Source organism: Agaricus bisporus (assembly GCF_000300575.1).
Source record: "Agaricus bisporus var. bisporus H97 unplaced genomic scaffold AGABI2scaffold_9, whole genome shotgun sequence".
Lineage (NCBI taxonomy): Eukaryota > Fungi > Basidiomycota > Agaricomycetes > Agaricales > Agaricaceae > Agaricus > Agaricus bisporus.
The window spans coordinates 512,060-536,873 of record NW_006267372.1 but is presented as its reverse complement, the minus strand read 5'-3'; the positions used below and the strand labels follow the sequence as shown (position 1 = coordinate 536,873).

General features: G+C 46.6%; 8 protein-coding genes across 8 annotated transcripts; 3 read left to right on the top strand and 5 right to left on the bottom strand.

Moving 5' to 3' along the window:
* The first annotated feature begins 535 nt into the window (after positions 1-535).
* On the top strand, positions 536-2,193 carry AGABI2DRAFT_194497 (hypothetical protein). Its single transcript, XM_006463730.1, has one exon. The coding sequence runs from the start codon at positions 545-547 to the stop codon at positions 1,973-1,975; it is 1,431 nt and encodes a 476-aa protein (XP_006463793.1). The 5' UTR covers positions 536-544; the 3' UTR covers positions 1,976-2,193.
* Positions 2,194-5,884: 3,691 nt separating this feature from the next.
* On the bottom strand, positions 5,885-6,644 carry AGABI2DRAFT_138080 (hypothetical protein). Its single transcript, XM_006463729.1, has 4 exons — positions 6,619-6,644; positions 6,329-6,560; positions 6,145-6,279; positions 5,885-6,092 (listed from the first exon to the last, which is right to left on the bottom strand). The coding sequence occupies exons 1-4, from the start codon at positions 6,631-6,633 to the stop codon at positions 5,986-5,988; spliced, it is 489 nt and encodes a 162-aa protein (XP_006463792.1). The 5' UTR covers positions 6,634-6,644; the 3' UTR covers positions 5,885-5,985.
* A 119-nt stretch (positions 6,645-6,763) lies between these two features.
* Positions 6,764-7,862, bottom strand: AGABI2DRAFT_194495 (hypothetical protein). The gene is made up of 3 exons (XM_006463728.1): positions 7,703-7,862; positions 7,309-7,653; positions 6,764-7,250 (listed from the first exon to the last, which is right to left on the bottom strand). The coding sequence occupies exons 1-3, from the start codon at positions 7,769-7,771 to the stop codon at positions 6,891-6,893; spliced, it is 774 nt and encodes a 257-aa protein (XP_006463791.1). The 5' UTR covers positions 7,772-7,862; the 3' UTR covers positions 6,764-6,890.
* Positions 7,863-7,977: 115 nt separating this feature from the next.
* AGABI2DRAFT_180013 (hypothetical protein) lies at positions 7,978-9,648 on the bottom strand. The gene is made up of 10 exons (XM_006463727.1): positions 9,456-9,648; positions 9,353-9,390; positions 9,237-9,292; positions 9,123-9,178; positions 8,938-9,063; positions 8,732-8,877; positions 8,590-8,669; positions 8,431-8,533; positions 8,278-8,376; positions 7,978-8,221 (listed from the first exon to the last, which is right to left on the bottom strand). The coding sequence occupies exons 1-10, from the start codon at positions 9,562-9,564 to the stop codon at positions 8,066-8,068; spliced, it is 969 nt and encodes a 322-aa protein (XP_006463790.1). The 5' UTR covers positions 9,565-9,648; the 3' UTR covers positions 7,978-8,065.
* A 3,486-nt stretch (positions 9,649-13,134) lies between these two features.
* On the bottom strand, positions 13,135-14,748 carry AGABI2DRAFT_194493 (hypothetical protein; the record flags this gene model as incomplete). The annotated part of the gene is made up of 7 exons (XM_006463726.1): positions 13,135-13,301; positions 13,385-13,523; positions 13,591-13,641; positions 13,699-13,851; positions 13,912-14,147; positions 14,200-14,580; positions 14,636-14,748. Coding segments are annotated over 7 exons (1,229 nt in total), but the record flags the coding sequence as incomplete, so codon positions are not given.
* A 766-nt stretch (positions 14,749-15,514) lies between these two features.
* AGABI2DRAFT_138076 (hypothetical protein) lies at positions 15,515-16,601 on the bottom strand. The gene is made up of 5 exons (XM_006463725.1): positions 16,440-16,601; positions 16,322-16,388; positions 16,253-16,265; positions 16,053-16,199; positions 15,515-16,004 (listed from the first exon to the last, which is right to left on the bottom strand). The coding sequence occupies exons 1-5, from the start codon at positions 16,540-16,542 to the stop codon at positions 15,792-15,794; spliced, it is 543 nt and encodes a 180-aa protein (XP_006463788.1). The 5' UTR covers positions 16,543-16,601; the 3' UTR covers positions 15,515-15,791.
* Positions 16,602-20,154: 3,553 nt separating this feature from the next.
* AGABI2DRAFT_74558 (hypothetical protein) lies at positions 20,155-21,384 on the top strand (the record flags this gene model as incomplete). Its single annotated transcript, XM_006463724.1, has 5 exons — positions 20,155-20,261; positions 20,314-20,338; positions 20,390-20,484; positions 20,534-20,663; positions 20,716-21,384. Coding segments are annotated over 5 exons (1,026 nt in total), but the record flags the coding sequence as incomplete, so codon positions are not given.
* Positions 21,385-22,362: 978 nt separating this feature from the next.
* AGABI2DRAFT_194491 (hypothetical protein) lies at positions 22,363-24,597 on the top strand. Its single transcript, XM_006463723.1, has 8 exons — positions 22,363-22,481; positions 22,535-22,835; positions 22,898-23,392; positions 23,454-23,529; positions 23,590-23,677; positions 23,742-23,803; positions 23,863-24,218; positions 24,284-24,597. Exons 1-8 carry the CDS (start codon positions 22,450-22,452, stop codon positions 24,539-24,541), a joined length of 1,668 nt encoding a protein of 555 aa, XP_006463786.1. The 5' UTR covers positions 22,363-22,449; the 3' UTR covers positions 24,542-24,597.
* Positions 24,598-24,814: the final 217 nt, after the last annotated feature.

The following is a 24,814-nucleotide window of genomic DNA, read 5'->3' as shown; positions in this document are numbered from 1 at the left end:
TTCCTACTGAGCGCCCCTCTCCGGTATCGGTTATCCATACTTGTAAGCACTTATCCCAGCTGTTGAAAACGTTCTTTGTCATTTCTGATGTCAATGGTCAGCAATCCGCTTCGTATCGACTTCCACTTATACAAGCTACCTGACGATCACCAATGGTCCAACTATAACTTACACTACTGTTGTCGAAAGTGGTGTTCTGATTTCCGATAAACCCCGCCCAGATGATAACGCATTCGCCCATAACACTGGCGCCATTATCGGCGTCGCTGTGTCAGCGGCCTTTGTGGCGCTCGTTATTCTGACCATCGTTTTCCTTTCATGTCAGAGGTACAAACGAAATCGTGAAAGAGAGAGTGGAAATATCTCAAGGGAAAGCTTCTTGAGACGTGAGCTTGAACTCGATCCCGACATTCTTTCCCGACCTGGGCGCAACAACTACGTAACAATGCGACAACCGGGATCCATATCGTTCAACCTCTCTCCTAACGATGGTCGTGGCGGAGTTGGTGATAGTGATGAAAACGTAAGTACGGAGAGTGCAGACATGTATCCTATCGAAAGCCATGCCTCCCCTCCTGTTGGAGGTATGGACCCATATGCATTGGGTCCGACTTTGATTCCGGGCTCGTCGGGTGTTCCCAGCTTCAACACTCCCTATTCTCATAACGTCAGAGCTACGGATAATAACACACGTCACCCTCTGGCGGGATCTCCTATAATGGATACACCTATGGGTAGTCCAACTCAAGCGGCGTTCTCGCCCGCTTGTGTGTATCCGTATGAAAATCCTCAACAAACAAGTGGTTTGGGGGGTGCTACCGGCTCTGATTCATGTGCTGATACCCCAGGATGTGCCGTTCCAAGTACGAGTGGGCATGGATACTATAGCACCGACGGGCACACAACCCCTGCGTACATAGGGTCGTCAAGTCATGGTCATACAGTCAACAACTTTGGTGTATTAACCTCTTCTTCGGGGCACGCGAGGTCCATGAGTCCTGGTGGCATGTTAGCATCGTCGTCTGAGCATGGGATGGGTGCCGGCAAGAGGATTAGCAAACCCTGGCATAGATCAAAGAGTGTCTCGTCTTTCGTGGAGAGACGGGGTCAAGCACCACCATCAAGTTATATTCCACCTCGTGGTGAAACCGGAAACAGTACGGAAAGTAGTGGAAGCGATTCATCCAGTTCCAGAACTCTCTTTGGAAAGTTCAGATCTATGCGGAAATTGAAAAAGGAAAGAAAGGAGGAGCTGAATAGGCGACTGAGCCTACAGTCCGAGAACATCCGCGCTACCATGGCGCAAAGTTCTAGAGAGTCGATAACTATGTCAATGGGACATGGCTCCAACCTTGGACATACAGCTATACATCGACCACCTTCGTCGCTACTTAATCCTCCCAATCCTCCCGTTGTCACTATTTCCCCGGTGCCACCTGTTCCAACTCTCCAATACCCTGCGATGATGGCGGAACCGGTACCATACGCATACACATCACAGCCTTTGAGCTATCCTTACCTTCCACCTCTACCACCTCATAACCCACGATATAGTATCGGTGTCGCTATAAGTGATTCGCCATACCTTGATGCTTGGCCCCCACCGAATTCTCCTTCTCTGCCTTCACTCGTACCTACCGGCACCGACGCATCCAGTTATGTGGAAGGACTATTGAACCCCAATATGCTGCCTAAGCCTTCTGGCGATGCCGGAATATCCGGCGTGTATGGAGCTAGAGGTGGTGGACCTGATGATAGATTTGTCAATGGAAGTAAAGGTGGTGATGGTATGAGTCGGTATAGTTTATGGATGAATGAGTACGATGGTCGAAGTGAGATGAGTCTGAGGGATAATGTCGATTATTCGAGACCAATCAGTGGTCCTCTAGCCGCCATGGGGACGATGTACAGTGGAAGTACCCCCACATTCGGGACGGATCGTGACATTATGGAAGAGGCTCGAGAGGGTGCGTGAAGCGGTTTTTTGCTCAACGGGCGGTTTGAGGTTGGCGAATAAAAAAAATGTTTTAATCATTCAAGATACCCATTCGTTTGCATATTCATTGATTTGCTGTGACTTTCGACTGCTACGCACCATCGTTAGAATTTATCGTACGCTAGTTTTATTACTCTACTGTGTTTTCATGTGTGTTCATTGCATTTTCCACATTCAATATCATGGTCGCTAACAACAATCTCCGAAACATTGCGTGAGGATTGACAATAAAAACTACAATTTAAATAGTTTGGTTCTTATCGGGGTGCAAGGGTAGGCGTCATCATTGTTATACTTGAGTCCATGAGTTACTTTAGGTATACTGACTCATGCAGGAGCGATGGTGGCTCAACAAAGTTCAAGCTTTGACAGCCGACAACTTAATCACCTATCCTACAAGCATCGGTTGCCATACAGTCTTCCGGGAAACGGTCTGGGTATAAAGAAACAGGATTGGCATACCTGGCTTGAAGATTGGGTATAATGTTTTCGCCAGATATCATAACTCGGTTTTTGAACTCGGTTTGTCAGATCAATAATTCAAACTCAGCAACGGGTCGCCTTCTCCCCTAACTTCGTCATGAAAAACGATTCATGGCTGGTCAATTATCGTTCCTACTGCCCGGATGACTCTGACTCTGACTCTAACCACTCATCCGATGGATCCAAGCGCAATATTTTTGCGGAATCCCGGCTCATGTCTGAACTTGATATTTCGACGCGTCCAGATGCGGCCGTCTTCAAACCAAATCCTTTCTCGATTGCAAAAATGAATGCCTTCACTCGGTCGTCTCGCCCGGTCGTAGCCAAACCGACTCAGCCCGCAGAAAAGCCCAAGAATACTGCCACTATTGATACTTTCTTCAAAAAGACGAAGCAGAATTCTGGCCCCCAGCATGACAGGAATATTAGCAAGAAACCCGTTGCCAACAAGAAAACTTTGAGTACTGGACACCGTGCCCGCCAAGCAAGCTCGCCAAGTCATACATCGACAAGCAATCGTGATGTGGAAAAACAACCCCCCAAAGCAGTCAATTTATCTGTAGCTCTATGCTCCGATTCTACCGATAGGTCTCAATCAAATGCCCCTGGAACACTATCAAAGCGTCGCCCTCAGGCTGGTGCAGGTGTCGCTCGTCATAGCCCTGAGAGCCGATGCGCATCTTCGAGTGGAAGTGTGACGCATATACCCATTCAGGTCGGCATACAACAGGAATCATCGACTCCTGTCGTGACCCCGCTAAGCAAGCAAAGATCAGACCTTGATCACCCTCCTCTTCCTCGAGTTGTTGTGCATACTCCTCGTCGCGGGAAAGAAAACCAAATCGCAGTTCAATTTCAGGGCTCTCGTCCACCTATTTTAGCCCGCGGCAAGGGAGAGTCGCCGCTCCCAGTCATGTCGTCAACGAATGACCGAAAATCAAATTCCGTGATATTCAAGCCTAATTCTGAGGTAGCTCCTGCCAGCGCACCACAAGCGATGTCTCGCTCCCTTCATGCTCCCATGAAGCGGCTTGTCAAACCGGCAAAGGTAGATTCTGTAGCGCATATAACCACACCTACAGTTAGGAATTCACCGAAATGCTATGAAGCCAAACCAGATGAGGATGAATCGTGGTCCACTTTACCTCCTCGGAAGAAGTTCAAGCCAAGGTTTTCTCCACTTCTTCTGACGTTCATCTTTGACTAATGCTCTGTATCGTGTGCGAAAGTGTTCAACCCAAGTCCAAGTATAAGGCGACCAGACCATTTCATATTCCGGGTCTGCACGGTGATGCTGGCGCGATGAAAACGGGAATTAGTGCCTCCTCATCAACAAGAGTGATCACCTTTTTACCGACTCCGCTCCTACCCGACTCTGATGAGAGACAAGTCGAAACGGAGTTTGAGAATCGGTCGTCCTCGCAGTCATCACAGTATCATCTAAGTTTCGATGAGGAAAATGAAGACACACGCGTTCGATACTCTTCTCCCCCAACATCCGATCCGCCCGAAGCAGATTGCGATTTAAACATTCATTGGGATATACGTCATTTGGAAGAACGATATACGAAAGCTCGTAAAGCAACCGAGGAGGTTTGATCTCAATACTGTCGGTTTTCATTCACTTCAATATCTCACGTCTTTTCCTGGTAGTATAGACAGAGCAAGCAACTGATATGGAACTTACTTGGGCTGGATAGTAACTGTTACGTGTATCGTGATGACGATGAAGAGGTAAAAACAGAAATACGGATTGTCTTGTGGCGGGGATAGCATAGTGGCGTTGTTCTTCCTAATGCATTGTAGTATGGGACTGTTTTCACCTCTTCTTCGATGCCAGCTCACCGTGAGGTCTTCCGCTCGACATGCGACTCTCTCACTGGTAATTATCTGCCCTTCACCATAGTACACCTCCAACTTCTTAACACCCCATGTTGAGATTCAAAGTTCATCTTTAGGCGGATGTAGTGGCCTGGAAATTGTAATCGGCGTCTTGTCAGGGTTTTAGTACGTTTAGCGGCCACGACTTTAATGTAAAGACAATCAACTCCCAAATAAGCATAGGAGTCAGTCGTTGATCGTCGAGCGACAGGCCCAGTGGCGGTGAAATCCTTCTAAAATTAGAACGTCGCGTAAGTACTTAATTCCCTTGACCGGGTTCATCGTATCTTCGGACCTCACCTGTGGGTCTGCTGCATCACTATTATTGACACATGGCTTGCAAGTGTAAGAGACACTAGGTGGCAATCACACAGATCCAGTTGGTTTTAAACACATAGAATGCTAGTCGTCGTTACTCCGAAGAGTACGAGACCGAATCATGCTACATGGACAATACTTACCATCGACAACGCTTTTTTAGTTGTTTTCATCTAGCTTTTGCCAGTGACTAGCCGCACTGACCCAATTGGTATACCATTGCTTCCGCGCGTATCGGTACTTCGTTGACACCGGGCTTGATGGTTAAGAATAGGACAACATTGAACACCACCTGTGAGATAATTTTTCAAGTTCTTGCACTGTCGGGTAGAAATATTAGTCCAACAAATGGGTTTACAGCTTACAAAAGGGCCCAGCTCGTACCTTTGTCCTGGATGATGGAGATTCCAACCTTATCTATATATAATGATATTACATGAGTCAGCCACCTCCTGTACCCCAGAACTCTAGTACGATTAGCATGTTTGACACCGGCTGATCCAAGAAACCTATCAGTTTGTGATTATCTTACTACGTACCTTCTTGGCCCCCCATCGTTGAACTACAATTCATGCACGTTGGATCCATTACTTTGTAACAATATGTTGGTTGTATGTATTCCGTTCACGCACTGATAACCGTTGTTTCGGTTTGAAGTCGGCCGTTATATTCTGCGCCCGGATTTATTTCGTCTATCGAAGCAACCTTTTATAAACTCCCTTCCACGGTTGCGTAAACGTTCTTAGGCCACCGAACACACTATGATATTAGGTGCGTGAAGCTACACATTGTCGTAGATCCTCTTGCCCTGGCAGTTATGCAAGACGGGTATCACCTCACGTCGTATATGGCCTTAGCGAGTCTCTGTCATTTCATATGATCAACTTGTCAGTATTGTGTAATACTTTGTAAGTATAGCATTCACCACAGTGTGAGACAAAAGTGCGCTCAAAAGATATCATGAGCGTCATACAATCAACTCGTGATGACCAATTTATCCGGTACAGTTTGCTTGTAATTCTCATCTGCCGAGACTCTGAAGCGGTTGTGGTAGATCGAAGTCTACTGCAGTAAATTTATTAGTATATCTGGATGGGGCAATATTGAGAGCTTGAGCTGGCCAACGTTCTGCTTCTAATGTTCAGGGCGTAGCGCCGCCACATATCGAGGAGACAGGCATCTCCATTTTTTCAAGCACTTCCTTGAAAAGAAACAAACCAGATTTTCATTTACTCCAAAGACCCCTCGATCCAACAATCCACATTCGCATTTCTTTAAGTAGCTATAACAATAGTCCTTTATTCAGCTTAACAAGTTCCACTGTTTGCAATGGTGACTTTCTTCGACACTTTTCCGGATTGCGAGCCAAGGGTCTCCACCTTCTTGACGAGATCCATACCCTCAACAACTTCACCTACAAAAACGTCAGACTGGTTGGCAGTGACGACATTGAGATAGAATCATACCGAAAACAACATGTTTACCATCGAGCCAGTCAGTTACCACGGTGGTGATGAAGAACTGAGAACCGTTGGTGTTCTTTCCAGCATTGGCCATGGAAAGAAGTCCGGGCTTTGTGTGCTTGCGAGCAAAGTTCTCGTCTGAATTAATCAGCGACGAGCTCCAGATATCTGGATTGATGGAACAAACCTGCGAATTTCTCGCCGTAGATGGATTTTCCACCAGTACCATCGCCCCGGGTGAAATCACCACCTTGGAGCATGAAGTTGGGAATAACACGGTGGAAAGACGATCCCGCATAGCCAAAACCGTGTTGCCCGGTGGCGAGCTCGCGGAAGTTTTTAGTGGTCTTGGGAACGACGTCATCGTATAACTTGAATACGATGCGACCGGCAGCCTGGCCGTCGACGGTGATATCGAACTGCGGGTGGGCGCGTCTAAACCTGAAAAACACGATCGATATACACGAAACAACTTACGAATACGTTAGACATGATGGGGGAGATGAAGAAAGATGAGAGAGGAGGTGATTTGTCTTATGAAAGGGCCCGGTGATTACCGGATAAGATGATCAGTGCTTATCTCATCGCCCCACATGGCGTTCTTGGCCATGTTTGATACTATCGGAGGGCCGGTGCACCAGGACCCATGGCACCTAAGTGGGGTTGCGAACTAATCTTAGCTATCATCACAGACGTACTTAGTGGAAAGCCAAAGTAAAAAACATACATCAAGAGCACAAAACGTAAAATCAGAATCCAAAAACCCGGTTTAGCAGGCTGGGCCGCACTCGGACAACAGAACCTGGTGCGTCATCGTCGTACTGTATTTTGACACCCCCATATTTCGCTTCAACGACGATCTCATCGCCACTCCAATCCACGTCAGAACCCGCATGCCAACGCGACAAGTCGCCAATAAAACAATGCCGGACATGGTTTGCCTCCCCGAAAGTTGTCAGATGCTTGTTAATTTCATCCGAGAACTTCACTGAACCATAGCGAAGAGATATCATAATGGGTCCCTCAAACGATCGAGGCAAGCGTAAAGTGACACTGCCATAAGTAGAATGGGCTACCAGTTGAAAAGGATGGCGTGACTCTGGGCCATTCTGATTTACATACATACGTGTCAGTTTCAACTGTACTGTCGCAGAAATAATGGCTTACTATTCGAGCGAAAACTCCACCATGCGAAGACCGCATGAACATTCGAATTTTGCACTTCTCGCCCCGAAGGACCGGTACAATATTGACGGTAGCGTTGACTGAACCATGAATCGACTCGAGCCTGACATGTTTCCTTGTCTCCTCTGTTTCATCCGGAGACATCGGTAAGAGCAGGGAGGGAGGGGTGTATAGGTTTGGATCTATGGTCACTGTTTCTTTGACCTTGTCGTGTCCCCGACATACCGAGAAGAAATTCGTCGGGTTGTCGCTGCCCGATGGCCGCAAGGACTGTTCTGAGGCTAAGGTACTGTGTTGAAGGGAGGAGTATGTCGGAGGGGGTTCTTGCTGCCAGCGAATAAGCAGATTTTTCCGGGAAGTGGCTCAAGGTACTCACATTAGCTTGCTCTTCAACTAGTCGCTGTGCTTCGAGTGCCTCATTCCGTTTATCGTCCAAAATGATCATGGTGAGTATTTTGAGTCCACTGGCTCTTCAAGATTTCTTCATAACAATGTGGGGGAAGAAGCCTCACACTCTGATCAGCGCTCAAAAGGAATGGTGGATTTACCGAGAAGAGTGTTCCCATCACGGCATAATCATTTTAGTGACAATAGAATGACCTCGAGGTAATGCGTGAGAGTGGAGCTGTCCCATTCTTATGATCTAGTTAGTAGTCAAGAGCAAAAGAATCTCGTGGTCAAATCGTGTCGAGCATTGTACATTTCTAATATACAAAATTCATGCATGAGGAAAGCTTTTTCAAGCTTTGCCGCCGGCAAGTGTCAATTTCTCCCTCGCGTTCGCGCCCTCCTCAGGAGTAGCCAACACGAAGTCATAATGCAAGGCGTGATGAGGTCTAGCCTGTGGGAACCCACGAGACAATGCTGCCTTGGGATCTTTAACATACTCCAAATCCTAGATTTCAATCTTCAGCTGATTGTCACGTACGTTAACCGATGGGACGACTTTACCACAGCAAGGGACGATTTCACGCCAAAAACAACGTCACTACCAAGGAACTTGTCTGTCTTCAAGTATAATGCAGTCGTCAAAGTTTCATAACCCTTAGCCTGATAATAAAAGAAGTAGGTTCAGCTGTTTTTTGGCCCCGTGATATAGCATACCTTGAGCATCATATGGATATGTGCAGGTCGGAAGGTATGACGATTCAGTACTTGAACCATTCTGCCTACGGGCCCGTCACCAGGAATACTATATCCAACCGGGCTTTAAAAACAGTAGAATCAACCGCATGCTCGGAATTCCAAGAATCAAGAGCTTACACAACAGCTCGATAACTATAGGTTCCATCTGGTTTCGCGTGAATTCGGCCTCGGCATTCTGGTCCATCTCGATTGGGATCCTTTGCAGATAGAAGCGATCAGTTTCGTACATGATGAGGAGGGATGTCGAGTCTGGACACACCTGATTGTCGTAGAGCCCGTTCCCATCAGTTTCCCATGTCTCGATTACAACTCCAGGGATACCATTGCCTTTGGTATCAGTAACCTTCCCATAAACGTACATATAATCTCCCTTATCCTCCGAAGCAATACCTCCCCCAGACTCGACTAGAGAACCGACAGCGGATCAGAAGTTGTAGCAAGACTAAACGGAGCGCATTGACATACTATCATGAGCATCGTCTGTGAAGAATGGTCCAAGAACGGTCGCCTCGGTTGCGTTGGGAGGTTTGGCATTGTTCAATATATCGACCAAGGTGGAGGCACCTAGCACATCTGAAAGTAAGATGAATTCTGGGGATGTTTTTCAATCTTAGTGCGCTCATTTAAAAGGTGGAGGAATTTGGAACCACCTGAACGAAGGTCTGTAGATATTTTCCCAGTGTCGGTGAGGAACTTGACGGCTGTCCTAATGGGCGTGATGGGTGAATATAGAGTCAAGAGAAGGATTGTCTAAGACTACGTACATCCATTCCTCGCTTGTAAGACTAGTTTCCCTCACGAAATCATGAAGATGTTGTACCTGCAGGAGTCAGAATCATCATTAGCCTTGAAGAACTATCCCATCAGACGAATAACCTACCATAGACTTGAAGATAAATCTTGTCCTATCATCGGGACCTGCCAGGATAGTGAGCAGCTCTCAGCAGAGGAAGGATATTAAAACCAAGAATCTGGATCCTCACAAGACGCGTTCACTTGGTGAACATATTCAGTTATGTTCGCCGCAGTGACATCCGTAACATTGGGTAGCTTAGAAGTGTCAACTCGAGCGGCAGCGTCAGCTTGAGACATGGTAAATGTGGGAAACGAAAGAACTGGGTCAGTATCAGATCCATTTATAATACTGTACAGATTCCCCTATGTCAAGGGTCATCAGTGCCGCCCATTAACGCGATTGTCAGCAGCCTATTTTATGGGGCAGTGTCTTCCCATCAATTTCCACGATGTCAATACAGTTGGTGATCGATGACCAAGCGAGCACATACTTACCCGAGAATTAAAGTTGATGACTGTCCAGCTTCGCCATCACTCGGCAATTGGGCGACAGCGAAGGTTGGGCTGGTAAAACCGCCTTAGCAGATTTAACTTCCTGGTTACGACGAGATTATGACAGATGTATGATGAATAACGATTGTAATTAATGTAGCGTGGTACAAGGGTATGGTGGGTGGGTTAAAAGAAACAGTGTTATGAGGAAGAGGACAAAAAGGGAGGGTCGTTGATGTGAATGGCGCGACTTGTGAGTGAAAGACAGAATCAGGTTGAGCTGCGTTTCGTGGGCCCTTCACTCAAAGCATGAATCATATATATATAGCTGACTTATGGGTACTGTGGATATTTGACCTTTGGCCCTTCTGTATTACTACTGCAAGCTGTTAGAATTACTTTAGAGACAACCTACAGGGAAGTAATTTATATTATGCGGATTAAGAACTTCACTTGCTACATACTCCTCAAACGTTTCTCTCATGCTCATTCAGATGAATGTCAATCGAGTAGCAGTCACTCATCCCAGAAATCGTTTGCCTGTGAAATCCACTGATGTTCATTGTCGTCGTTTTAAAGTCTTGTGCAACCCCATTCAATCTCGGGTCACGGAGATTCAACATCAAGCGGGTCATCATAATAGATGATATGCTAAACCATATTGTTCAGGAAAAAACATTACGATAGAAATAACGAAAAACAACTTACACGTTCATGGGAGTGCTCATGGACCCCCGGTTTACTGGCTGAAATTAATAAATGATATCGCTTTAATTCAATACTAGAGAATAACATACATTGGCTAGCTGCAAATTTCAGAAAGTCAATGATAATCGGGCAAAAGAAGAGCCGAAAATAAATATAAACTTACGGCGAGAACCAGAATATTCGTGAGATTCAGAGTAGCCACGACACTGGATTGAAAGATGTATCAGGGGATTGAAGTAGTGCGTTTAACGGATTATGAATTCACCCAAAGTACACTGTTCCTGTAAGGGTCAAACACTTAGCTGCAGTTCCACCAGAAATGAACCAACCAGTCGTTGCATACCGTCCCGCATTATCATTGTTAATAATCCAACGCCACTTCCTTTCGGAAGTGTGACCGTTTTGTAAAGCGTCAGGACAAACATGACAGCGTCGAACACAAACACCCCTGCCCAACCGCCCACCAAATCTATCAGATATGAATCGACATTGAGTTTTCTTTTCGTAGGAGGTACTTCAGCGTACAATGGGTTCTAACGACTGTTGTCAATCAAGGTAAAAGTGAACTTCAGGATTTGACATACTGATACTGAGTTGCATTTTGAGCGAAACTGTCACAACTGAGAAAGACTTCAGATATTTCCCTTCTTGAAGGATTGACTATAAACACCTTTTAAAGTCATGTTAGTTATCTTCAGATGTACTGAAGAGGATAAATTTAATGTGAGTAAATATTGAGCAACTTACGGCCGCGATGATGACCTCACATATGCCGAGGATAACTGAGAAAACTAATATCCATGCTCGGCGCTCATACAGGGCACATATACGCATCAACATCATACCTGGACGTATTTGGTTATCTATACCACTTTGGAAACGAGTAGCACGTACAGGCGATAATCATTTGCAGCACAATCACCAAAAAAGTGTTATACGCGCGTAAATATTTGCACCTAAATTATGGAACCGTCAATATATCACAGCCAAAAAAAGGGTGGAAGTATATATTCACCTCTAGAACAATGTCAATGGTTAAACATTAACGCATTGGATACTGACAACTAACCCTTGGATCCATGAAAAACTCGAGGGCGACTGGAATATATCCCAAAAGCGACAAGTATCGGTTTGCAAAGAATAGCAACGAGCCATAGTGAAATCGACCAAATCTTCCTATCCAAAATCTCTCGATTTCAAAACCGAGGGTGAGAAAATAGTCGTAGACAAGAAGAGCTATAATAGGTTCGAGAATACGTCAAATTAGATGTCGCGAAAGAAACCAAACATAGATTGAAAACAGGTACCCAAAGACGCTACAAATATCATCCAATTTGCTGATCTGATTGCATCATGTCAGTTGATGTAGTATGACACGGGCGAGCGGTGATACAAGGATGAGTGACTCAACAAGAACATGAACGTCCGAAATGAGGCAGCATTTCACAGGCCTCACTGACTCAAGATCACAGAACGAGAAGACAGAAGGGAGGATGATTACTCACTGCATTGGCGCGACCACTGCTTTCAACAACATAGTCCCACAGTTACGTTGATTAAAATGAACAATTAATTAGAACCGCCGGGTGAATCTTTGGAAGATGAATGAACTATAAGGGGGACGTATTAGAGTCGAGCCTCAAATTCAAGGGCGCTTGCTCAAAGCTGAGGAGGAGAAAGGGTATTGAAGATTTTCTGAAGGCTGAGCAGTGCGAGATATATAATACACCAAGATGAGGATCAAAATAGTAAGCTGGGGCGGATGCATACACAAGTAATGGTTCATCGTCGACACATGAGATACCGTCTTCTTGCGAGATCTCCGGGCTTGTTGCATCAGGACTAGCTGATTGATGTTTCTGTCGCGATCACCATAAGGCATCAAACAATCGGACAACCACCAATGTATCCTGGAAAAGATATAGCAAGCGCAAATCTTTGCATAAAATATCAGGACTCACCATGATGATATGTATACATGGTACGCGGAGCAAATATTCGGATATGTTGCATGAGAAGTGGAGGGAAGCTGGGGAGGATGAGCACCGACCTGGAGGTCAGCGGTCAATATGCGAAGATCGAAATCATGCCCTGAAACCCGTTGAGTATGGACCACGGACCACGGCCAACACTTGGATTTTGCGATGCTTTGCAGTCCCTACTAAGGCCGCCGAAAGTGACCGAACAGTTCCAAGGAGGTTTGATGTCGGGCGGCAAGAGGAAGAATCACATGGTAAGCGATGGACCACATGGTGACTCCTGACAAGTTACTGGTAGGCATTGGAAGGTTTTGACAAGCCGTTTCATGGAGACGAGCAATAGTTTGGGGTAGTATGAAGGGACCTGAGGAATGTCGCGTTTCGGCGCGGAGAACACGGAACCCGTTTTCTTGTCGTGTTGTTGATAGTATTGTATACTGGCAGCGGCGACTCTCGTTTACCGAGGGATGAAACAAATGAATCAAGACCTTTATGCGCAGACTACGCTGGGACTACGAGTTGGCATCCAGAAATATCGACCCTATAATTTGTCACGAGCCTGTTATACGGGTTCGGTATGGCTGAAGCCGACTTACCGATAAATGGGTACGTACTTCGACACCGATTTTAGTCAGGCTTCTCCATTCACTAAATTTATGTTACATTGAATCTGACTAGACAAAAAACTCAAACATAAGGTTAAGAAACGACACCCTTCGTGGTAGGCGCAATCTTTGCCAAATACACCTTCGTCTCTGCTAAAATAACCAATCTCCCAGGACCCGCAAATACCAAACTGGCACTACGAATATCATTAAAGAATTTTCCAAGTAGCGTGCCATCCGGAGCAAAGACCTAAAATAATAGCATCATTGAAAATCGCGTTTCTACTAGTCAGACCAAATTGTGATGAGATGTGAACTTGTCAATATACGCACTTGGACACCATCGGCAGTAGAGGTATATATGTTTCCATTTGTATCAAGTTGAATTCCATCGGGTATTCCTGCATCGATGTAGGCTAATACTCGACGATTCAAGAAAGTTTGCGTTTTTGGATCGACATCGAACGCGTAACTGTATCCCGATTTCCGCTTGTAAGTACATCGATAATAATAGAACCAAAAGGATATTTGATACTCACATTGTACTAGGATCAGTTGGACTTCCACCTGACGAAGCACCAGAATCGCCACTATGTTTTTGGTATTAAGTCAAAATGTAAAAAGAAGAAATCAAAGGTGGTGCTTACACGTATGCAGTTTTACCATCTGCAGTGAATGCTATTCCGTTCGGTTTGAACATACCATCAGCTACAACGCGAACAGCACGAGTCTCCAAATCGAAGCGATATACATGATTCGGAATAACAGGCGGACCGCGGAATTTCTTAAAAGAGCCATGACTAGAAATATGACTTTCAGCTCGAGTATCATAAACATTTGTAGTTGACCCCTAAACGTACAAGTTATCCGTAAAGAAGATATTACCACTTTGTGGATGAATTTTGATATCGTTGAGAGAATTGAATTGTCGGCCATAGTAACTATTCAGGATTACTGTGGCATTGTGAGGTGGTTTTGAGTTGAGCATTGCAAGTGTGGGTGGTATTGGTCCGCGACCTGCGTTGACGAGGAAGAGATTTCCTTTGAATGGACCCGTAGCGCCATTTGTCATTTGCATACTGTCCGGCAACGGGACCTAAAAGATAGTTTCAGTGTCGATTAAAGACAAATTCAAGAAGCTTTATTACTTTGGTGATAGGCACATTCACGGTCTTATTATCTCCTGACTCTTTCAACATTCGTTCCGCCTCCATCAAATCCATCTTGAAATACACATTATTATGATCGATATCGCTCATCCCAAGTGGTCCTCCATCATTACTCGCGAAAAACAGTTCATCGGTTTCGGAAACATACACAGGCGCTTCATGCGCAAAAGCGAAAGTCGAATTGGAAGCGATTTCTGATATGGATGGGGTTGGACCTAAAATGTCGAGGAAAGCTTGATTGAATATTTGGATTATGGGGAGTTGGTCTTGGGAGTTGGTTGGATCGAAACGTTGGTTGAAGGCGTCAGTGCGGAAAGTAAAGTCATCTGGGAGGACTGCGAAAGAATTTGGGTCTAGTAACTGGTATAAAATGATGCTCAGGAGTTGGAGAGACTTGAAAGGCGATAACACATACAACTGATTGAGGTGGAAGCGTGATATTTCCAGCTCGACTTTGAAGTGTTGCATATACAATTGACACCCCAAGTAATACAACCGAAATGGTGATCGTACGTCTCGTCATCATCGACTTGGCTTTGTGCTCTGTCGACTGATCTTTGATTACTTTGCGTGTGTCTGGATCTCCTTGGGTCATCAAGACGAAGACGTTGGGATTCTGATATTGGCAGTATTTATGTTTCAGTTTTGAATATCACCAAATTGTATATAGACTTCACACACATACCTGAATCCGTGGACAGAGGTTTCTTTAGCAGGATAGACCCTGTACCAAAAGTTTGGAGTAGACGACGATTAGGTCATTCTTCTATGTAGACCGATGTTAAGTGTGTGAGTTTTGAAAGTTATATTAGGTGTGGGGATGATTTTATAACCGAAGATTGGGATCGAACAATATGATATTATGACGATTTTAGGACATGAGCAACTCAGGTGATGTAGAAGTACAAGTCACAACCTACACCTCGCTAGGGGACGGTCAAGAAAAAGGAGTTCGAAAGAAAGCCGACGGAAGGAAGGCACTGGATACGAAAGGAAGGGGATCATAGAAGCGAGTGGTAAGAATAGAACTTGATGAGAGTAACAAGAAGTAGAGGAAAGTAATAATATAACATGATATGATCATGATATATCAGAAACATGTTTACATGAAGGAGCTGTGAGTACGAATCACACGTGCCCTGAACCTTACCGCGCCTCGCTCAACATCGATATGCTAATGCTACGCCACGCCGAGAAGTCGTTTAGCTTGACCTCGAGCTTCCCTCCAAAAATAGCGTGCATGCACAACGTCAATCCTCCCGTAACGGCCTTATAACGCCGCCCAATGCAAGTTCCATAAGAAAACCCGGGAGATATAGGATATATTCAGTAGATAGTTAGTGCCACGCTTGTAAGTTTGAGTACAGAAAGCAAATATAGGGGCATAAAGCAAAAAAACGTGATCGGCTAACAACTTCGAAACCAAAACCAAACCAAAAAAAGAGTGGACGGAACAACAAGTGATTCCAAAAGAAAACAAGGTATTGCAGGAAGAGTCCCAGACACCAGGGATATAGTGAAAGCAAAAAGAGTCCATGTTAGTGAGAAAAGGTTTTCTCTATCCCTCTTTTTCACATGAGATACGCCAAGGCACCAGCTGCGGCAGCGGTGAAACCGACACCGAGAGTTTTGAGAGAGGCGGCGCCGTTGGGTGTGTCAGTGGATGAAGCACCGGCGGCTGTGTTGTCTGCGGTATTGGATGGGCTATTACCTGCTGGTGACGAGGTAGTGGGGAACGCAGAACCGAGAGGTCTGATCTCGAACTGGTCAGATTGAGCAAAGACCTTTGAAAGGATCAGCACGGGTTGGAGCGAAGAGCGGGAAAAACGTACCTCTGAGCTGTTGACAGCGTTGGCGAACTTGATTATGTAGCCACTGCCGGGAGGTTGGTTGACTTGGTTGTGAGTGATTTCCTTGGAGCAATCGGCATTAGGCTGTTGAGGGATAATAGCGAGGTCTCCTGCAAACAATGTTTGGTCCTGTGAAATGGATGAGTATAATTATTTTATTTTATGCTAACGAGTAGCCATACTGCGTTGGCAATGCTAGACGAGAGAGAGGCGTGAGAACAGGCCAGTGAAGTGGGGAGCCAGACACGTACAAAACACCAAAGGTGGTATGTGGGTTGTTCTTGCAGTCCCAAGTAAGAACATTCGACGATTCAGCAACTAGTTTCTGTCAGTTGTGTTTGTAGCTAGGAAGAAAAGACGACAGCTCACCCCACCAGTGGTCCGCGGAGGGATTGGTGATCTGGAAGGTGGACTGGGCAGCGGCAAGGCTGGCGGCAGAGAGAGCAAGGGCGAGGGCGGAGAGGGCGACCATGGCGACGGACTGGCAGAAAGAGCGTGGGCTGTGGCTGGAAATGGCAGGAAGAAAGAAAAACTTGGACCGTCGGACTTTCCCGCCCTCTCAATCTCCGCATTCTCACATTTGTTTTTAATCCCGGACCATCATGGATGGCATTGCTCTTGCAGAATCTGGTTGCTAATGTGATTCCTGGTTCTGCGAAAAACGGTGAAATGTCACAAAGCAAAGCTCCAATCACTCAGTGTTGCTACGTCGATATCTCTGCTCTCCTGTGTCCCGGGCATCTGGTGCTCCCTACGTGTAGCTGACTTGTGGGCCGACAACGGCCGTACAAGGAGGACGACTCACCCGGTATAATGAATCGATCCGGACGATCAGCTTCTCTGAGCTGGACTGGGCTTCTTAACGTTTAATATTTGATGCCTTATTTTACTCCTCGGATCGGAGATCAGTTGCTATGTTCTCGATTTTATCATGTCTGTTCCCGATTCTTCTCCTCATGCTGGCTTTGCCTCTTGTTATCCTCCTTTTCTTCCTCCCTTTCATTGGGTCACGCGATGCGACGACGCACAGGCACAGAACGGAACTGCAAATTGACATTGTATCGACACTTCGCTGTCGTGACCTGTCCTGTCGCTGCGTCTTGTTTCTTCTCCAGAGCTCCAACTTGGTTGAGCATCTGTACAAACAGACTACAACACACTCCTCCTCAACTTTCGCCGATCCGTGCCTCCTCCTTTTCTTCCTTACCACCAACACTCCAGCTTCCCCCCCCTTCTTCTAGTCTTACCCAAAGCTAGCATCTACCTTTCTACCCGCTTTTTCTCGCCCGCTTTTCCCCTCGAACTCGTTTTCTACCTTGGCGGGGTGACTACGAGCGCATATAGTCACTCATATTTTCGTACGCGACCTGCTCAGAAGCCATATCTCGGTTTCCAAAGCCTAGCCTCGTTCTCGTCGCTTCTCCGCCACACGCATTTAATCTCTTGAATTCCTCTCTTACTGGCTTAAAATTTTCGTTGGCTTCTCATCTGCGTTTTATTCTCAAGACGTCTTCGAATCCTAGAAGCAGCTTTTACTACGCATATAAGCATACTTTGCGCTTCGTTCTCTTCCTTCATCGATCGTATCATCACTTTAGCATCATTTTTGGCAAGCTCTCTCAGTTATCATTATCGTTATTCTATCTGCCTCTCTTCGTCGTCGCAACATCCACTCTGTGCATTCTTCTCACTCCAGGCGCTACCATAATTAAATTGGAGTTTGTCTCGTCATTTTGATAATTCATTTTATAATCGTTTCTTTTTTGCATTCATCGGGGTCCGATTCTCGCATTTGCATCGCTAGTTTTCATCGTATCGCACGACTTTTCCTTAATTTTTACAAGCGTTCTTTATTTCTCCTTTAATGATGTCCGATTCTTCGTTATCCCCTCAATCTCCCCCAATCGCTCTTTCTACGTCTGATGTCCGTAACAAAGGTGAGAGTTCGTCCATTTAAGCCGATATTGCGCTAACGTCTGATAGATACAACCAGCTCTATTGGTCTTTCGTATACGAAGGACCAAACTATCTTGGCTCAGCAAGCCGATCTCGTTTCTCCTGCTATTTTATCAGCTCATCAAGCTCCCGTTCCGTCGCAAAAACCTACATCGGGGCGAGCCCGAGGAAAAAGTATTTCGATTTCTGCAGCCGCCTTGCAATCTAGTCCTAGGGACCGCCAAACCGTCGCTGCGACATCCCGTGTCCCCGAGGAACGCTCTGATAGCATCCGTACCGAAAACGTCACACCAGTGCCCTTATCTCAGCCACACACACTCCCCCGTTCTCCTGTCTCGCCACACCGTGCCAAGCCAAGACGAGGTGTCTGCGATGATCTTTCTTCTGACGCTTCTGAGCCGTGCTCGGCTGGTTTGCCCACGACGCCTGATAGAACCCTTGATCACCACCTTTGCGATGCACGTGCTCACGCTGATCGAGGTTTGCATTTTCACCCGTCGCCAGAGGCCGCCGATGATGTAGGAGCCGAAGACTACTCGTCGGATCTCGCTAGCTCCAAGGCTGGATCAGATACTGGTCATGTCGAAACGGAAAGTGCTACAGGTAGCTTGCGGACTGAGGCAGGGAGTTCCGCCCCACCCGATACGAGTTCTGAGGGCTCTAACTCCGACGTCGAGATATATCTAGAGGGTCATGGTTTGGATGATTCTGCTATGCGTCTAAATTGTCTCGGAAATACTTCCTTCGCCAGTAAGTCTGTCCTTCTTTGTTCTTTTTTCCACGATATTTGGTCTTATTCCATCCCCGATAGGTATTACTCTGAAGCAAACTGTAGCAGATCTACCAGCTGCATCCCTCAATATTGGTGCTGGAGGTACATTACGCATTTTGGTCATCTCTCCATCTGTGAGCTGACATACGACATTCCTCCGCAGCACCAAACGATTCGGATCGGCAAGTCAAAACCCAACGCGACGATCGTGAAGGATGGGTCACCAGCCAACATGCCGCGAAAATGTCGCGTACCCAAGGTTCACAGTACCCCAGCCCGAATAGGCATCAAGAGGCCGTCTCACCCACCGGCCAAGGCGGAGGCACGCTTAGGCTTTCAGCGGAAGGACAAAGCGGGATCCAGGGTACAAACGCAGTATTTAATGCTTATGACTCGATAACTGACACTCTTCATCAGATGCCTCTTTGAAGGTACTGGCTAATCTTGAAGAAGAGCGTGGCAGGAAGGATAGTGTTTCTTTACGAGACGATAACTCTAAGCCATCAGCGACGGAAGGTCAGATGGTCAAGCCTTCTCGCCTGACGAGCGACCTCAAGCCCACAAGTGCTGATTTCAAGCCTCGAATGGGCATTGAATTGAAGCCGCCGGTCGCCGACTTCAAACCTTCCCGTGTCGATTTTAACTCTCCTGAAGTCACCTATAGCCGCACACACCTTCCGTCCGATCGTGTCGTTTTGACGGCAAACCGGAGTGTCTCAACCGAAAACGAGATTGCCCATCCATTCCAGTCGAATCGCGCCCTTCCTGACCACGAGTTCCAACTCCTGAAGCAGGTATCTGGACATATGGATGACGCCTTGTATCTGAACAAGCTGCAGCATCAGGACGGCGGTATCAACCGAATTTCACCTCCCCTTCATGGCTCTCGCGAACTCGAAGACCAATTCTTGGATCCGGAGGATATATTACCCTCAGGGTCGATTGATGACTCGTACAAAACGCCAAATGTCTATATTAATGGGCTTCCTCCGCATTTTCCGGAGGACCAACTCTATGCTCTTGCGGCGCCGTTTGGAGAAGTCAGGAGTGTCAGGACCTTTACTCGCCATGTCCGAGACAGCGAGAGTGGCTATGGTTTTGTCCTGTAAGCATCAAATTTCCGATGGGATCAACGTCTCTGATATGCTGTTTTTATTCATAGTTTTGCTACAATCGAAGCAGCTGAAAGATGTATCAACGCTCTTCGAAAATATCGAAACTTGCATCCGACTTTTTCCAAGGTATTGTGCTACTTGTTGATTCCGGGATGTATGTAAACTGATCTCGTTTTAGCAAATACATAAAATTCCCGGAACCGTCTACGCTCAGAGTTTTTCGCCAAATGAATCCGAGTCCATGAGCTCCCACAATTCCTGGAATCCGAAACGGGACGAAGGTGACTCTTTTAAGAGACGCATGGAGAGCCTACAGGATCCGATGAGCACCAATTTGTACATGGAAGGGTGAGTATTGGAAAAGAGCCCTGGTCTTACCTGCGACTGACGCTTCCTCTAGGTTGCCCTTGAGCATTGATGAGCCGGTATAGCTTCAATTTTCCGCGAGTATTTCGGTACTAATTTTATTTTCCCAGACTCTTTCCGCCCTCGTTTCCCCGCACCGTATCAGCAGTAGCCGCTTCTTCCAGACAAGGCTTAGCCATCCGCCTCGTATCATAGCATTTGTTAGGTAGGGTGGGCCTCGTTTTACTCAGATTACGATCTCATTGTGTCATCAGGTTGGAGACTCGGGCAGGAGCGGAGGAAGTCATCGAGAGGTTGCATGGTCGCATGGTGAGGGGTTGGAATGACACAGGTAGTCGTATCTCTGTCCGGTTTGCGGACACGACTGAACAACGTGAGCTCAGAGTGAGTACAAAGTTCATGTGGTAGTACCTACAGACGCTGACACGTAAGACAGAGGGCCGAGCGCACTACGAAGGAAGGAGACACTTCGACGGCTAGACTCACGATTGCCCAAGCTGCGCTTTTGAACCTTCGAGGTCAAGAACTCAGGCAAGCGGCGAAACTCAGTACGGTTCCTGTTATAGGGGAACGTCGTCGCCTTGTTTCGAACGATCCTCCGTACAATGACTACTCGAATACTATCCAGCTCCCTAATCCTCAGATATCGCGGCCTGTCTTTGAAGTCGACTACAATCTGCTACCTGGCCGAAACCACCCTGTTCAGGGTGTTCCAACGCCGTCGTCCGCCGTCATCAATCCTTCTTACGCCCGACAATACGGTGGCGGTGTATCCCGAACTCCTGATACACCTGCGGCCATTCTCCTGGATAATCTACGTGGCGGGAGCAACGCCTTACGCGGTGGACCTGCTGTGTATGATACTTACGGTCAGCAGTACGACAACGCCGCCCATCAAAGCCATCGATACGTCCCCGATAACTACGCGTCACGTCCTTCTCCAGCTCAAGCTAGATCCGGTTATACTGCAACGGAAGAATATATCATGCGCGCCCATGCCGAGTCCAGACATCGTGGAATCCCCCTAGACTTGGCTGCTCATGCGAAGAACCGCAGGGAACACGAGCTGGAGGCTGCTTCGGCCAACATTGCCACTGGCGTTCGAGGATATCGTACCCATGCAGCGACTGTCAGCTTGGACCGAAAGAGCCAGTCTTCTATCCTCGCCGAGATCGAACCCGTATCCATGGCCAACGAGAATGAGTTTCATGCCACGGTTACGAGGAAGCATGACGAACATCCGCGCATGCTTAGTGCCGTTGAGCAAGATCCGGATGTTACAGTCAGAGGGACATCCAAGGATTACAATCTCGGTGGCCAAGCATCACGACAGACGCCTCGTATGGTGGCCACTCCAGCTCTTTCTTCTCAATCCCAGTTTACTTCAGCTACCCTCAATGAACAATACCATAACCAACACATTCGGAGTACCACTTTCCCTCACCGACCGACCGGCACGCAGTACCCGCGTCATCAGCAACATAACAGTATGAGCATTCCTAACACGGGTCAGCGTACGCCTCAGCACGCTGCTACGGCCGTTATGGGTCAAATCAATTCTACCCATGATAAAATCGACTATCCGGACGCTTTCGAGAAGCAAAACCTCAGGCGCGACTCTGGGAACAAGCTCGTCAAGCTTCAACACGTTGCCGCTCTGAACCAGGCGTATGATATGGACAATCAGTCGTCTCCATCGCTAATTTCTCCTACTCTCACCTATTCGTCTCAAACTCCTGCTACGCTCAGTCCTGCTACTCCATTCTTTGGCTCGTTTAATTCACAGAATGAGGGATTCGATCGTAATGGTGGCCTAGTCGAGGGGAAGAAGCTGAGGACTGCCGGACAGTAAAGTAAGCCCGTAGCCGGGGCTTGAGTTTTTCTCAGCATTCACGGACAAACTACGATTTCGTTCCTTTGTGTGTACTTGAAAGAAGTTTAATAGTTTTGTTGTAATTACGTTGTAGTGTGAACAAATTGCATGAATGGTTATCTGGCGGGTGCCATCATGTGCACCTGATGTGCGCTAACCGATTAGCCGGCTTTTGAATTGACGCTTGTCCACCTTGTCTCCGCCTTCTGGACTCTTCTGGAGTTCTCATGACCCCTAATTGCATATGTAGGCACGTTGGGGGCACGGTTGCTGTTCTTTCTTGTCCCTCTTCCCGTCATGTTCTCTTGCCTTCGCCACAGAAATGCCTGGTAAGTATCGTCTTCCGAAGCATGCGCTCCCACTTAACCAACACATCGTCTAGTCGTACGAAGCAAGAGGAACGAAATGCAGCCATCAACAATTGGGGATATCCGGATATGAATAAACCCGTGTCTCCAGGCGACTTAAACATCCTCAATAAACCAGTTTCTCAGATTGTTGAGGAGGTCAAGGCGAATCAACTCGCTCCTGCTGATGTTTTGGCTACCTATATGCGAAAGGCCCTTCGAGCGCAAGTTGAGACGAATTGTTTGACGGAGATACTTGTTGACTTTGCGAACGCGAAAGCGAAGGAGTGTAATAAGGAGGGACCATTGGCCGGGATGCCTGTCAGTCTTAAAGACGTGAGTAAGGCGTGGTTCTATTTTTGAGTATTGAGATAACATATTTTTTTGGTGTTTCATAGACGGTTGGCGTGCAAGGATATGATAGTTGCATTGGATATTCCGCGTGGACCGGTAAACCATTCACGAAAGACAGCGCCATTGTTCGACTTCTCGTTGACGCCGGTGCTGTTCCATTCGTCAAAACCAATGTCCCAATAACGCTTCTCTCATTCGAATCTTTCAATGATGTCTGGGGTCGTACGACTAATCCTCATAAAAAGACACATTCGGCAGGTGGATCTACGGGTGGTGAGGCGGCTTTGTTGGCTTATGGTGGGTCGAGGATTGGGATTGGGACGGATGTGGCTGGGAGTGTGAGGGTGCCGGGGCATTATTCGGGGATTTATACGGTTAAGGCTTCGGTTGGGAGGATTCCGAGGAGTGGGTGTTCGACGAGTATGCCGGGGCAGGAGGGGGTGCCGGCGGTTTATTCGCCTATGGCGAGGACGTTGGAGGATTTGGAATATTTTTGGAAAGCGGTTGTGAGTATGAAGCCGTGGAAATATGATCATTCGGTAAGGACGATTGTTGTTTTTTTTTGTTTTGTTGATTGCTAACATTTTTTTGACCTTGTAGTGTCTTCCTTTACCTTGGAGGCCATTTGATGTACCGAGTAATAGGCCTCTGAGATGGGGTATTATGAAGTATGATGGTAAGGGCTATAATGCATTTGTTTTACGTGGATGATTGAGATTGACTCTATGTGGTATAGGTTGTGTTAGGCTTTCGCCAGCATGTGAGCGAGCTTTGGATCAAGTCATTGACGTTCTGAGAAAGCACGGGCACGAAGTCATTGATATGTGAGAGTATTTGATGATTTCCATTTCGTGCGATAACGCTTACACGTGCTTCACTTTAAATTAGTTCACCACCAAACCCGTATGAGGGTATTCGACTTGCTTCACAGCTACTTTTAGCGGAAGGAGGTACGGTATCATTATCATTGAATCTTGTTGATTGTTGAGATTGACAAACGTTTTATTAGGGCAAATTCCAACTGATCCTCTTCGGTCTGGTGAATCCAATGATCCAGGCATCATTCAAGCTCTTCGTACAGCGAATCTCCCGAATATCATTCGTAAAATCTACGCATTATATGTCAGATATATCAGACGCGATGAAGTCTATGCCGGTTTAATCGATGGCTTTTCTGCCAAGTCTACGAAAGAGACTTGGGGTTTGATAGCACAACGGGAGGCGTATAAGGGGAAATGGTTTGAATTTTGGAATGAAGAGGAGTTGGATTTTGTTTTGACGGCGCCGAATGCTTTGCCTGCGGTTCCCCATGGGGGGATGAAGAAGGGTTGGAAAGTGTGTGGATATTCGTTCTTGTTCAATCTTGTAAGTTGCGGTACTCTTGCTAATCTCTACATTGACATTTTTTCCTCATCATGTATTTTTTTTAGTTGGATTATAGTGCTGGCGTTCTTCCTATCACCAAGGTTGATGCTACTCTCGACACCCTACCTCGCGGATTTAAGGCTACCAATGCCATCGAAGCGGGTGCTTATGCGATGTATAAGCCGAAAGACATGGACGGATTACCACTTGGTGTTCAAGTTGTTGGAAGACGGTTGGAAGAGGAGAAAGTGATGGAAGGGATGAAGATTATCCAGGATCTTATGCAGAAGGAAGGTGAACCCTACGAGTTGATCCCGTTTTGATCAATAATGACAATGCAAAGTCGTCTTGTCCTTGCTACGCCTTTGTCTGTCTCTTCATCGCATGGAATTTGGAAAGCGAAGGCTAAGCTCATGTGATTGAATCTACCAAAGCAACCACGGAATCCGAAGGCTGAGCTCATGTGATTGTCTCTTCCAAAGTAACCAACTAGCACGGCCTGCTTCTTTTCTGATAGATCTGTCAAAGTGGATAGGTGAGACGATGGGAATAGCCCCTATCATATCTATCAGATGGTGCACAGCTACTAAGCAGTA